The sequence below is a fragment of the Oratosquilla oratoria genome, chromosome 11 (genome assembly GCF_046742065.1).
Source record: "Oratosquilla oratoria isolate Oo_2021 chromosome 11, ASM4674206v1, whole genome shotgun sequence".
Classification (NCBI taxonomy): Eukaryota; Metazoa; Arthropoda; class Malacostraca; order Stomatopoda; family Squillidae; genus Oratosquilla; species Oratosquilla oratoria.
The window spans coordinates 69,960,413-69,975,412 of NC_134787.1; the positions used below are offsets into that span (position 1 = coordinate 69,960,413).

Below are 15,000 nucleotides of genomic sequence, written 5' to 3' on the forward strand. Positions count from 1 at the left end.
TCAGAGGTTGCCAATTGTGTTTGGCCATTACTTCTCTTTTTTTCTTTTTTTCAAAATCGTTCTTACCAACGAACTCACTACCCCAAAACATGTTGACATTATTTACCAGTTCATGTGTAGTAAGTACATATTCATTAATTTGTTGAATATTACATTATCTTATAGGACGGTAATTACACAAACAAAGTAACTATAGTTACTCTTTCAGACTGAACTAATTACCCCTGTTTAGGGTGAAATTGTCCTCGTGTTGACAGAACATTCCCGCACACAGACATCGCTGTCGGCGCGCCATACCGGACAGGAGGAGGAGCTGTGTACCTCTACTACGGCAGCGGAAGAGGTCTCGCCAAATACCCGACGCAGGTGGGCCCCTTCCCCTCAGTGCCGCGGTCCCCCCGGGCTCTCCCTCCTGTAGGGCCATTAGGGTATTTTCAGCATCATTCGCGGGACAAAATCATTCATTTATAAGGAGGTTTATTTTTTTTGTTTTTGCTTGTCAGATATTTAACTTATCCTTAACAATTCACGCGTTACTTTTATGATGCAGTTATTACCATGTCTTTTCATACTGCTCAAAAGAAATTTTGTACAACCTACAGTAGATCTACTGAATTTCGAGTGAAGCCTGTACTTGCCATGTCGGGCCTGACCGAATGCTACTTCCGCGGCCCTTATACTGTCCGCGTGCCGGATGTTCCGCACCCCTGCTATAAGGGCTCTTGTCCGTGTCCTTTATTAGGCTACTTTCTCTGTCTAAGGCCTAGTGAAGAATATTCTTCATCCTCCCAGCCATCGTCACTACCATCTATGTCCTGTACAGATATTCTATTTTTGCATTTTTTTTTTCTTGCCTCTCTCTGAAATATGTAGGTTAAAATAATAATAATAATAATAATAATAATAATAATAATAATAATAATAATAATAATAATAATAATAATAATAATAATAATAATAATAATAATAATAATAATAATAATAATAATAATAATAATAATAATAATAATAATAATAATAATAATAATAATGATAATGATAATAACAATAATAATAATAACAATAATAATAACAACAACAACAACAACAACAACAACAACAACAACAACAACAACAACAATAAAAATAAAAATAACAATAACAACAATAACAACAATAACAACAACAACAACAATAACAACAACAATAACAACAACAATAACAACAACAATAACAACAACAATAACAACAACAATAACAACAACAATAACAACAACAATAACAACAACAACAACAACAATAACAACAAAAATAACAACAACAATAGCAACAATAACGACAACAACAACGATAACAACAACGATAACAACAACGATAACAACAACGATAACAACAACGATAACAACAACGATAACGACAACGATAACGACGATAACGATAACGATAACGATAACGATAACGATAACGATAATGATAACGATAACGATAATGATAACGATAATGATAACGATAATGATAACGATAATGATAACGATAATGATAACGATAATGATAACGATAATGATAACGATAATGATAACGATAATGATAACGATAATGATAATGATAATGATAATGATAATGATAATGAAAATGATAATAATAATAATAATGATAATAATGATAATAATAATAATAATGATAATAATAATAATAATGATAATAATAATAATAATAATAATAATAATAATAATAATAATAATAATGATAATGATAATAATAATAATAATAATAATAATAATAATAATAATAATAATAATAATGATAATAATAATAATAATAATAATAATAATAATAATAATAATAATAATAATAATAATAATAATAAATAATAGTAAAGAAAAAAATAGTAACGTCATTGTTACCGTTAGATCAGCTTCCGTGACTGTATCCTTGCTCATATCGTCTAGTTGGATACCTGATCGACGTTGTCAAGGAGTTGGAGTTGTCTCTTAATCATTGTAAATTGCGAGCCACCAATGCTTCTCCTTATTGGGAATATCTGAAATTAGGAAAGTGCTAACGTTGGAAAAAATATCGAAAATCACCAGGACCAGAAAAGTGTCTTTCTTTCCAAAAATTGGAAACGTAGAGAAACAGGTAAATCCTTGTGTACTTCAGGGTTTTTGTCCGAGATTTGTTTGAAAACCAGAATGTTGAAGAATGACATCTTTTTTTATCATTAACAGCGCTCATTCCAAGTATATGAGATATTTGATGTAACCTATACTCGCGATAATGTAATGAAATCACTGAGTGCTACAATACCTATTAATAACAACAAAACAACTACAATAACAAGTGTCTTTTGTTATCATGGTACATCAGGGATACATATTTAGTCTATTCAGATCAGATTTACTAGAAACTATTAGCGTGAAAATATAAACGATGGAATGTTCTTGATAATGTATTGCAGCAACACAAAAATGCTATAAAATATGAGATCAGGTGATGAAAAATAATTATTCCCCAGCATTAGAGAAGAAAGTATCTTGTAGTTAGTTTCTATGGCGTATTTGCTTATAAAAAGAATTAGAGATTTCCTCTCTCATCTAAATGAATAAATGTTCACTGTTTTCCCTTTTCTCCTTTTTCTTTGCATTTTCGTGTTGATATTTGTATATCACTGGCTACGTCACATGATCAAATCTGCTTGTCTCACACACACACACACACACACACACACACACACACACACACACACACACACACACACACACACACACACACACACACACACACACACACACACACACACACACACACACACACACACATATGTATATATTTATATATATATCTTTAGATTCCCCATCATTTTCTCTTTTGTCCTTCATCGTATACCTTTAGATAAGTAGTCTTCAACTTATTCTACACAAGAAAGAAAAACACACACACACACACACACACACACACACACACACACACACACACACACACACACACACACACACACACACACACACACACACACACACACACACACACACACACACACACACACACGCACGCACACACACACGCACGCACGCACGCATGCACACACACACGCACACACACACACACACACACACACACACACACACACACACACACACACACACACACACACACACACACACACACACACACACACACACACACACACACACACACACACACACACACACACACACACACACACACAAAGAAACGCTCCTAATGACTTTATTAACCTTCTGGTCCTCTTTGAACCTAGATCATCGAGGCTGAGGTCGTTGGAGGTCCACCTTGGCGAAGTTTCGGCTTTAGTTTAGCCACCGCCCAAGAGGCCGATGCCGGTGGGTCTCCTGAGAAGGACAGAGGACCGCCCTTGGTGGCACTTGCTGTGGGCAGCCCCTTTGACGACGCCGTCGTCCTCTTCAGGTAAGAGGGAGATTCTCCCTCCCACTACCCAGTCTTACACGGACTAGAGGTTCCTGAACTGTGAAAAAATAATATTATTTTATTCATTTATGTATTTATCGATTTGTTTGTCTAGTATCTATTAATCAATTAGTTAATCTATTTGTTTACTTATTGATTTATTTATTCACTTATTCGTTTTATTTTTATATATTTATTCATTTATTTGTTTATCTATTTAATTACCTACCTATTTATCTATGTCTTGCAGGACATTGCCGATCCTTTCTGTGAATTGGACGCTGGAAGTATTGGACGACTTCGACGTGACCGTGCAGGCCTGCGAGTACAACGGCCTCCGGTACACGTGCACCGACGTCAGGGCCTGCTTCGCCTTCTCCGTGACCCGGGCGGCCACTCAGGGGGATCGCGAGGCCAGCAGAGGTGAGAACTACCTTTCTTCTTTTCCCTTTCGGTCTTTTTAATGTCCTCGACTTTTCGGTACTCGAGTATATGATATCGCTCGGCGGCAGCCAGAATAGATGTGTATGTCGTCAATAGCAGTCGGAATGTACAACAGTTTGTTTATGTGAGTAGTGAAAACGGCTGAAGGGAATCAAGACATTTGAATTTCTCCCTCTTGGAATCGTCGTTTAACGGCCTTGCGTGCTGCTGCTCGGTGACCTTTCTAGTTCCATAGTTTCATTGACCTTTGACTTTTGATCTTTCACCTTTGACCTTGGTCTTGACCTTGACTTTGATCAGTTATTGGCATTCTCGATCTAAATTGCACGAAATGAAAGGTATAAAGCGAAATACGATAAAACGAAATTACAAAGGCGGAGCATGCCGACATAAGACCTTTTGCTCCACAGCTAGGTCGGATGCGAAAAAAATCATAATTATGATAAACAAATAAATAGATAAATAAACGAATAAATAAAAACTATAATAATGTAAATAATAAATGAAATACATAAATAAATGCCTAGGTATAGTTTAACAATAAACAAACAGGTAAATAGTAAATAACAATGAATTGACATATAACTAATAATAAATGAAAATCAAGCAAATGATAATAAACAAACAGACAAATGATAACAAAACAAAGAGACAAATAATATAAAATAAATGATAGTCATTACAGCATCTTGCTTAGGTGTTTATTTAAATGATTCTTAAAGCTTCGAACTGAACTACATTGCACTGCCTCCGCAGGAAGTTTATTCCATTCATTAACTACACGGTTGGCGAAGTTGTTTCTACCTACTTCCAAATTAAATCTATTTCCAGACAGTTTGAGACCATTGTTTCTTGTCTGATTCTCATTCATTGTGAAAATTTTGTCACTTTTGATGTTGTCAATTCCCTTTAGAATCTTAAAGACCTGTATCAAGTCACCTCGGAGTCTACGCTTTTTTTTTTTTTTTTTTAAGGAAAACAGATTCATATGTTTTAATCGATTTCCGTATGATTTATTTTTGATATTTGGAATCAGTTTTGTAGCTCGCCGTTTTACTTTTTCCAATAAGTCATTGTCTTTAATAAGATTCGGTGACCTTACGGAAACAGCATATTCCAAATGTGGACGAACTAACGATTTATATAGCTTGTTAATGAGTGATGGACTTTTGAAGTCAAAAGATCGCGCAATCAGTACTAGAATCTTATTTGCTTTCTCAGAGGCTGAAATACACTGCTTAGATGATTTGAGATCGTTACTGATAATTACGCCGAGATCCCTTTCATTGTCTATTTTTGTTAACGAATTTCCAAATAACTTGTAATCGTACTTACTGTTATTTTTACCTATGTGCATTACTTTGCATTTACTTGTGTGGACTGGTTGGTGAGGTTATTTAATGTTTGCTGGAGAGAGGGTAGAGTACCGGAGGACTGGAGTAGTGCCTGTATAGTTCCTCTTTACAAGGGAAAAGGGGACAAGTGTGAATGTAGTAATTTCAGAGGGATTAGCCTGTTGAGTGTAGTAGGGAAGGCTTATGGGAGAATCTTAATTGAGAGGATTAGGAGAGGAACAGAAGGAGTAATTGGTGAGGAACAGTGTGGATTTAGGACGGGTAGAGGTTGTGTAGATCAGATCTTTGTGGTAAGACAGATATGTGAGAAAGCTATAGGAAAGGGGAAGGATGTTTTTTGGGCTTTTATGGATCTGGAAAAGGCTTATGATAGGGTAGACAGAAAGGCACTGTGGGAGGTTATGCAGATTTATGGGATAGGAGGAAAGCTTTTGGGAGCTGTCAAGAGTTTTTATGTGAGTAGTAGAGCATGTGTTAGGATTAGAAATGGAGAGAATGAGTGGTTTAAAGTAAAAGGTGGGACTTCGTCAAGGATGCGTTATGTCGCCCTGGCTGTTCAACTTATACATGGATGGGGTGGTGCGAGAGGTGAATGCTAGGGTAGTGAGTCAGGGATTGGAGATGGTTAAAGAAAATGGAGAAAAGTGGGAGGTGAGCCAGCTGTTGTTTGCGGACGACACTGCGCTTGTGGCAGGGTCAGAGGAGGGATTGAGGAAGCTGGTGGCAGAGTTTGGGAGAGTATGTGATAGAAGAAAGCTAAAGATAAATGTGGGTAAAAGTAAGGTGATGAGATGTACAAGGGGTGAAAGTGGCAGTAGACTGGAAGTGAACATTAAGGGAGAGCGACTGGAGGAAGTGGATAGTTTTAGATACTTGGGTGCAAGTGTAGCAGGAAAAAGGTGGAGTGAAGGTGGAGGTAGAATGTAGATTGAGAGAAGCGAGTAAATGCCTTGGTGGTTTAAAGAGTGTAATGAGAAATAGACATTTGGGAATGGATGCGAAGAGGAGACTGTATGAAGGAGTGATTGTGCCAACAGCACTGTATGGGGCAGAAACGTGGAACATAAGAGAAGAAGAGAGAAGGAGTTTGAATGTGTTTGAGATGAGGTGTCTGAGAAGTATGGTGGGGGTTACTAGGCTGGATAGAGTGAGAAATGAGGAGGTGAGGAGGAGAACAGGGGTGAAAAAGGATTTGGGAGATAGGGTTGATGAAAGAATATTAGGATGGTTTGGACACATGGAAAGAATGAGTGAAGAAAGACTAGTAAAAGAGGTATGGAAGGCAGATGTGGAGGGAGTGAATATGAGGGGACGTCCTAGGATGAGGTGGATGGATGGGGTGAAGGGGGCTTTGGGGAAGAGGGGAATGTCTGTTGAGGAAGGAAGGGAGAGGACGGAAGACAGAGGTGAGTGGAGAATGGTTGTATGTGGATGATGTTGTGACTGCATGAGGAGGAATGGGCGGGGGGGTGGGGGTGGGGGTGGGGTAGTATGTGTGAGTAAATTTTGACGCAGCCCGAAGGGATTTCTCCCCGTCCTCGCCCTATATGCAAAGGGGGACGGAGAGGGGGGGTCGCCGATTAAATGAAGCGGCCTTGCTGTGGATGTACTGTGTCTTGCGACACTGCTTCTGACCCAGGGCGGTGGGCAGGGTGCAGGGATGACCCGTCATCCAGGAGGTGCTCAGATGAGAGGAAGGGTGGGAGGGGTGTGGAGTGTATTTAGGGATGAAATGGGTGGGAGTGTTTTTATGCCTTTCCCTTTTTGGCTACCTCCCTTGGAAGGGGGAAAAAGCCTTGGTATATGTATGTATATGATGTAAATTTCATTAGCCACTTTTCAGACCATTGCTGTAATTTATCTAAATTTTCTTGATCTTCTTGCCATACATATATCAACGCCTTTTTCTCCCTTACATGGGAGGTAGAAAAAAAGCGGGTGGGGGGGGGTATAGAATCCACTCCCACCCATTCCATCCTCACATACTCCACTCCCATCCAACCCCCTCCCTCCCTCTTGTCTTGGCTCCTCCTAGATGTCGGGTCATCTCTGCATTTCGCCCAATGGCCTTAGTCAGAAGCAATGTAGCAAGACACAGCACATCCACAGCAAGGCTGCTTCATTTAATCGGCGATTCCCCCCTCCCCTTCTCCGTCCCCTCATGCAGAAAAAAGAGAAGACGGGGAGAAAAACTTTCGGGCTGCGTCAAAATATCATTCACACATACTCCCTCACCCTCATCCCTCACTCATTCCTTTCCATGCATCGCAGCAGCATCCATACACAACTGTTCTCCACTCATCCCTATTTTCTGTCTTCTCCCTTCCTTTCTTAACAGACATTCCCCTCTTTCCCAATGCCTCTTTTACCCCATCCCTCCATCTCATCCTTGGTCACCCCCTCATGTTCATTCCTTCCACATCTGCCTTCCACACTTCTTTTACTATTCTTTCTTCACTCATTCTTTCCATGTGTCCAAACCATCCCAATATTCTTTCATCAACCCTATCTCCCATCTCCCTTTCCACCCCTGTTCTCATCCTCACCTCCTCATTTGTCACTCTATCCAGCCTAGTAACCCCTACCATATTTCTCAGACATTTCATCTCAAAGAAATTCAAACGCCTTCTCTCTTCCTCTCTTATGTTCCATGTTTCTGCCCCATACAGTGCTGTTGGCACAATGACTCCTTCATACAATCTCCTCTTAGCATCCATTCCCAAATGTCTATTTCTCATTGCACTTTTTAATCCCTTAAGGCATTTACTTGCTTCTCTCATTCTACATTCTACCTCCACCTCCACTCCTCCCTTTACCACATCATTTGCACCCAAGTATCTAAAGCTATCCGCTTCTTCCAGTTTCTGTCCCTTAACACACATTTCCAATTTGCTGCCACTTTCTCCCTTTGTACATTTCGTCACCTTACTTTTACCCACATTTATCTTCAATTTCCTTCTTTCATACACCTTTCCAAACTCTGTCATCAACTTCCTTAACCCTGTCACAAACGCAATGTCGTCAGCAAACAACAACTGGCTTACCGCCCACTTTTCTCCATTTTCTTTACCCCATCTCCAATTCCTGACCGACCCATTACCCTTGCGTTTACCTCTCGCACCACCCCATCCATGTATAATTTGAAGAGCCAAGGCGACATAACGCATCCCTGACGAAGTCCCATCACTTTAACCACTCACTTTCTCCATTTCTATTTCTAACACAGGAGCTACTACTTTCGTAAAACTCCTGACTGCTCTTAACATTTTTCCTCCTATCCCATATATCTGCAATACTTTCCACAGTGCCTTCCTGTCATAAGCCTTTTACAAATCCATAAAAGCCCAAAATACATCCTGACCTTTTCCCAAAGCTTTCTCACACATCTGTCTTACCACAAAAATCTAATCCACACAATCCTTACTTGTCCTAAACCCACCCTGTTCCTCACCTATTACTCCCTCTGTTCCTCTCCTAATCCTCTCAATCAAAACCCTCCCATAAGCCTTCCCAGCTATACTCATCAAACTGATCCGTCTGAAACTACTACACTCACACTTGTCCCCTTTTCCCTTGTAAAGTGGAACTATACAGGCACTCCTCCAGTACTCCGGCACTCTACCCTCTTTTTGACAAACATTAAACAACCTGACCAGCCAGTCCACCATCACTGTACTTCCTTTTTTTAGACACTCCACATGACACTCATCTAATCCAGGTGCTTTATCTGCTCTCATCATTTTAATAAGTGCCTCCACCTCATCTTTCCTTATTTATCCTCCATTTTCTCACTCATCATTGTAATTTTCTCAGCGCTTCCCACTACAACTACTTTTCCTTCCCTATCCTCCTTCACATTTAGCAACTCCCTAAAATACTCTGCCCATCTTCCTCTTACTGCCGTCTTTTCCATTATCATCTCTCCATCTGCACCTTTTACCTTGTCCTCTCTACTTGATTTGCCTCCTCTTCCCATCTTAATTTCTTTCCAAAACATCTTTTTATTACTTTCAAAATTTTTGTCATACTCTTACCCCATTCCACATCTGCTCTCCTCTTTGCCTCCTTTATCTTATGCTTTACTTCTCTTTTCTTTTCTTTTCATCTCTCATATGCTTCTCTCGTCCTATTTTGTAACCAATCTGTGAATGCTCGGTTTTTCTCTTCTACAACCTTTTTTGCATCTTCATCCCACCACTCACTACCCTTCCTCCTATTTCCTACTATCCTCCTTGTTCTACACACCAACTTTGCATACCATGTGACTCCCTACTTGAACCATCCCCATTCCTCTTCCACTCCTAGTTCTACTCTATCTTTTACTCCCTTCCACTCCTCAGCTTCTTCTTGGACTACTCCTTTTCTTTCTCATTTAAGCAGTTAACTTTAAGCACCTCTCCACCTGTCTTTTTCCATTTTCTCCATATATCTTTCACTCTCAACTTACCTTCCACCAAAAAATTATCTGATATTCCACCACTCTCTCCCTTAGAATATGTAAATCCAAAACTCTTCCTACTATACTCCTGGTTACCACAATGTAGTCCATTAACATTCTACCTATCACCCTTCCCTCCACCACCCTCTCCCATGTGCATTTATGCTTGACTCTCTTCCTAAACACTGGATTTGCTATCATCAACACTCTAGACACATCACCATCAACTCTCCACTACAATTTTTTTCCTGGCACTCCACACTTCCCAACCACTCTGTCTATTGGTTCATTTCCTACCCTAGCATTAAGATCTCCCAATATCACTACATTGACATTTCTCCCTAAACCCTCTATGCACTCATTTAAATCTATCCAAAAAGCCTCCCTTTCCTCTACACTCTTCTCACTACCAGGCCCATATGCACTTACAAATACCCACATCTCCCTTCCCAGTTTCACCTTCATCCACATTAACCTTAAAGAAACCTCCTTCCATTTCACCCACACGTTTACCTACCTCTTCACTTACTAGTATAAGCACCCTTTCTCTCCCTCGTCCTCTCTTCACTCCTGACACCCTCCCAACTACACTCCCTAACTCAAACTCGCCCCTCCCTTTCAACTTAGTTTTATTCAATACCAACACATCCATCTTTCTTCTCATAAACATACTGCCTATCTCTTCCCTTTTACTCTCATTCGTACCACATCCACACTCATTAAAAGACCCAAGCCTTAGGGTTCTAGTTGGAAAACTCCCAGACCGTCTTATGCCTTTACTTTTTGTCGAAATGTCCCCTTTGAGGCTACAGAGAGTAAGATGCCCAGTCCTATTCCTGTCCTGTTTTTGTTACCTTTTACGACTAAAGTGAGAACACTCAGTGGCAGTATCCTTCTCCCCTACCACAGGGTTTGGTTAAAAAAGGAAATTAACATTCAGAGAAGTGGTACAGGACAGTGTTAAGAGTGAGGGACATCATAACGAAGTGGCAGTTACAATATGATAAAATAACACAATTTCTTTATGAATAGAGATTTCCTCTATCACAGATAACTTGATGTGCGGCTCTGGTCAATAGGGGCGCCCCATATAGACTCTAAGGTATCGGCTGCATGCTACTGAGTAGCTTTTAACCCAACAATAACATGCAGCCATTACCTCAGACGAAATAAAGAATAATAAAATAGAATGAAATGAACTAAAGCCTGAAAAAAACAAAACAGAAGACGAAATAAGACAGTATAGCTATGATAACATTGTATCAAGAGAATAGGAAAATATGGCAATTTCAAAATGGATAATGAGAATAAACTGAAGTGACAGCAGAATGAAAGCATGTGACACAAAATTATATACGGTAGAAAAGAGTAAAATACGAAAAAAGGAAAACAATGAAACGACTTACTAATTAAGAATAATTATGTAATCTATTTATCTACCAGCCAATTAATTAGTTAAATAATAAAACGATAAACGAGTAAATAGATAAAATATCGATTTAAATAGATAAATAACAAAAATGTAATAAATTAATTGATAGATTAATAAACGAATAGATGAAGAAATAAATGAATAAAAGAATAAATCTATTTATTTGCTTATCTATTTTGTTATTCATTTATTCTTTCTTATTCCCCAGAATTCTTAATGACGGTGTCTCATATGAATAAATAACAAAAGTAATAAATTGACAGATAGATAAATAAATGAATAGATGAAGAAATAAATGAATAAAAGAATAAATCTATTTATTTGCTTACCTATTTTGTTATTCATTTATTCTTTCTTTTTGACAGAGTTCTTACTGACGGTGTCTCTGGACGCGCGCGAGCAGGAGAAGCGGCTCTGGTTCCAAGAGAGCGGGAAGCCCGAAGTATCCCAGAGTCTCCGTCTTCCGCCCGAGGACGAGCAGTGCACCACCTTCAAAGTCTTGGTCAAGGTAAGGGCTACCCACTCCCCCTCACCTGAATAAAATCGTCTGGCGCCATCCCTCACAAGATCTGTGGAACGCGTCAGTATGTGCTGACGGGAGATACATTAGATTTTTTTTTTAAGCGGTACCCATCTTCATCGTGTTGTCTGTCCAAGCACAGAAGGCAAAGGTGGCAGTTGTCTTCAAGCGCTAAGAGTCGTATTATAAGAAGTGAACGCCTGGTGATCGTTTTGAAACTGTGATCGTTTGCTTGTTTGCTAACTGATTACATAACCTTTACTGCATATAAGACTTCTATTGTTAGAACGAATGTTGTTATCACAGGCAGTCACTTTGTAAAACAGCTCAGAGTTCTTCTCGTCGTAGGCTACATTTTTCTTTTCTTTTAGGCCACAAAATTTCACAAAATTTCTTAAAGAATGATTATCTCGGTATGCGGGCTTTCATCCCCCTTCTTGCCGTAGGCTATTTTCTTTTCTTAGGTCACAAAAATTCACAAAATTTCTTAAGGAATTATCATTTGATATGTCCTTGGTATGCAGTCTAGTATCCCTTCCATACCTTAGTGAATTGTATAGAATCTGTTGCAGCAAGTAAAGCAAACCCATACAGTTGGGAATAGGAATGTAGTCTATCTTAACATGGTGGATGTTTGTCAGAGACCAAAACTCACATTATAATTTGAAGAAACAATATACATATATACATATATCAGAGGCTTTTCCCCCCTTACAAGGGAGGTAGCCGAAAAACAAAGGCATAATATCCACTCCCATCCATTCCATCCCCACATACTCCACTCCCATCCAACCCCCTCCCTCCCTCTTATCTTGGTTACTCGTGGATGACGGGTCATCCTTGCATCTCACCCACTGCCCTGTGTCAGAAGTACTGGGGTAAGACACAGCACATCTACATCAAGGCAGCTTCATTTAGTCGGCGATCACCCCTCTCCGTCCCCTCATGCAGAAAAAAAAGAGAAGACGGGGAGAAATCCCTTCGGGCTGCGTCAAATTATTTCTCACACATACTCCCTCACCCCCATCCCCCACCCACTCCCCCTCATGCATCACAGCATCATTCATACACAACCATTCTCCATTCACCCCTATCTTCTGTCCTCTCCCGTCCTTCCTTAACAGACATTCCCCTCTTTCCCAATACCCTTTGTATCTCATCCATTCATCTCATCCTTGGTCGCCCCCTCATGGTCACTCCTTCCACCTCTGCCTTCCACACCTCTTTTACTAATCTCTCTTCACTCGTTCTTTCCATGTGTCTAAACCATCCCAATACTCTTTCATCAACCCTATCTCCCAACTCCCTTTCCATCCCCGTTCTCCTCACCTCCTCATTTCTCACTCCATCCAGCCTAGCAATTCCTATCATATTTCTCAGACACCTCATCTCAGACATTCAAACTCCTCCTTTCTTCCTCTCTTATGTTCCATGTTTCTGCTCCGTACAGTTCTGTCAGCACAATCACTCCTTCATGCTATCTTCTTTAAGCATCCATTCCCAAATGTCTATTTCTCATTACAATTCTTCCAGTTTGCCGCCATTTTCTCCCCTTGTACATCTCATCACCTACCTTAATTTTACCCACATTTATCTTCAACTTCCTTCTTTCACACACCTTCCCAAACGCTGTCATCAACATCCTCAATCCCTCCTCTGATCCTGCTACAAGTGCAGTGTCGTCAGCAAATAACAACTGCCTTATCTCCCTGTTTTTCTCCATTATTTTTAACCATCTCCAATCCCCGACCCCTTACCCTAGCATTACCCGTAGCACCTTTACCTCAAACCACTCACTCCATTTCTGATTCTAACATAGGGTCTACTACTCTCGTAAAAACTCTTGACTACTCTTAACAGTTTTCCTCCTATCCCATATATCTATAATACCTCCCACAGTGTCTTCCTGTCTACCCTGTAATAAACCTTTTCCAAATTCATAAAGACCCAAAAGACATCCTTACCTCACCTTTTCCTAAAGCTTTCTCACATATCTGTCTTATTACAAAAATCTGATCCACGCAACCCCTACCTGTCCTAAACTCATACTGTTCCTCACCAATTACTACCTCTGTTCCTGTTCTAATCCTCTCACTCACAACTCTCCCACTCACACAATCACAACTCACTACTCTCACACTTGTTCCCTTTTCCTTTGTAAAGTGGAACTACACAGGCACTCCTCCGGTACTCCGGCACTCTGCTCTCTCTTAAACAAACATTAAATAACCTGACCAGCCAGTCCACCATTAGTGTACTTCCTTTTTTTTTAGACATTCTGTATGACACTCAGCTAACCCAGGTGCCTTATCTGCTCTCATCATTTTAACAAGTGCCTTCACCTCATCTTTTCCTTATTTCTCCTCCATTTCCCTCACTCATCACTGTCATTTTCTTAGCGCTTCCCACTACAACTACTTTTCTCTCTCTATCCTCCTTCACATATAGCAACTCCCTAAAATACTCTTCCCATCTTCGTCTTACTGTCGTCTCTTCCATTATCCCTTTTCCATCTACACCTTTTACTTTGTCTTCTCTACTTGATTCACCTCCTCTTCCTATCTTATTTCTTTCCAAAACATCTTTTTATTACTTTCAAAATTGTTTGTCATACTCTTACCCCATTTCACATCTGCTCTCCTCTTTGCTCCCTTTATTTTATGCTTTACTTCTCTTTTCTTTTCTTTTTATCTCTCATATGATTCTCTCGTCCTATTTTGAAACCAAACTGTGAATGCTCGCTTCTTCTCCTCTACAATCTTCTTTGCTTCTTCACCCCACCACTCACTACCCTTCCTTATATTTCCTTCCGTCCTCATTGTTCCACACACTATTTTTGCATACGTTGTGTCTCCCTCCATGAACTATCACCATTCCTCCTCCGCTCCTAGTTCTACTCTATCCTTCACTCCCTTCCACTCCTCTCTCAGTTTCTTCTTGTACTCCTCCTCCTTTTCTTTCTTATTTAAGCAGCTCACTTTAAGCGCCTCCCCACCTTCTGTCTTTTTCCTTTTTCTCCATCTATATCTATTCTCCACTCTCATCTTATCTTAAAAAAAAAAAACTATCATATTCCCCCACACTCCCTTCTTAGAACATATACATCCTTACCTCTTCTTACTATACTCCTGGTCACCACTATGTAGTACATTAACATTCTATCTATCACCCTTTCATCCACCACCCCCTCCTATGTGTACATATTCTTGACTTTCTTCATAAACACTGTATTTGCTATCATCAACTACAATTTCTTCCTGGAGCTCCACACTAACCAACCACTCTGTCTATTGGTCTTCCAGTACCACTACATTGACATTTATCTCTAATCCCTCTATGCACATCATTTAAATTTATCCAAAAAGACTCCCTTTCCTCTACACTC

The 15,000-nt window shown here is 39.8% G+C and overlaps 1 protein-coding gene across 2 annotated transcripts in view; it reads left to right on the top strand.

The window, feature by feature from the left end:
- Positions 1-15,000, top strand: part of LOC143029917 (integrin alpha-8-like) — a 67,602-nt gene that overhangs the window by 16,528 nt on the left and 36,074 nt on the right. For both annotated transcript variants that reach the window (XM_076193119.1, XM_076193120.1), the window contains 4 exons: positions 275-366; positions 3,260-3,426; positions 3,677-3,849; positions 11,461-11,603. In XM_076193119.1, coding sequence (XP_076049234.1) covers positions 275-366; positions 3,260-3,426; positions 3,677-3,849; positions 11,461-11,603 — 575 coding nt within the window. The remainder of the gene's footprint in view (positions 1-274; positions 367-3,259; positions 3,427-3,676; positions 3,850-11,460; positions 11,604-15,000) is intronic.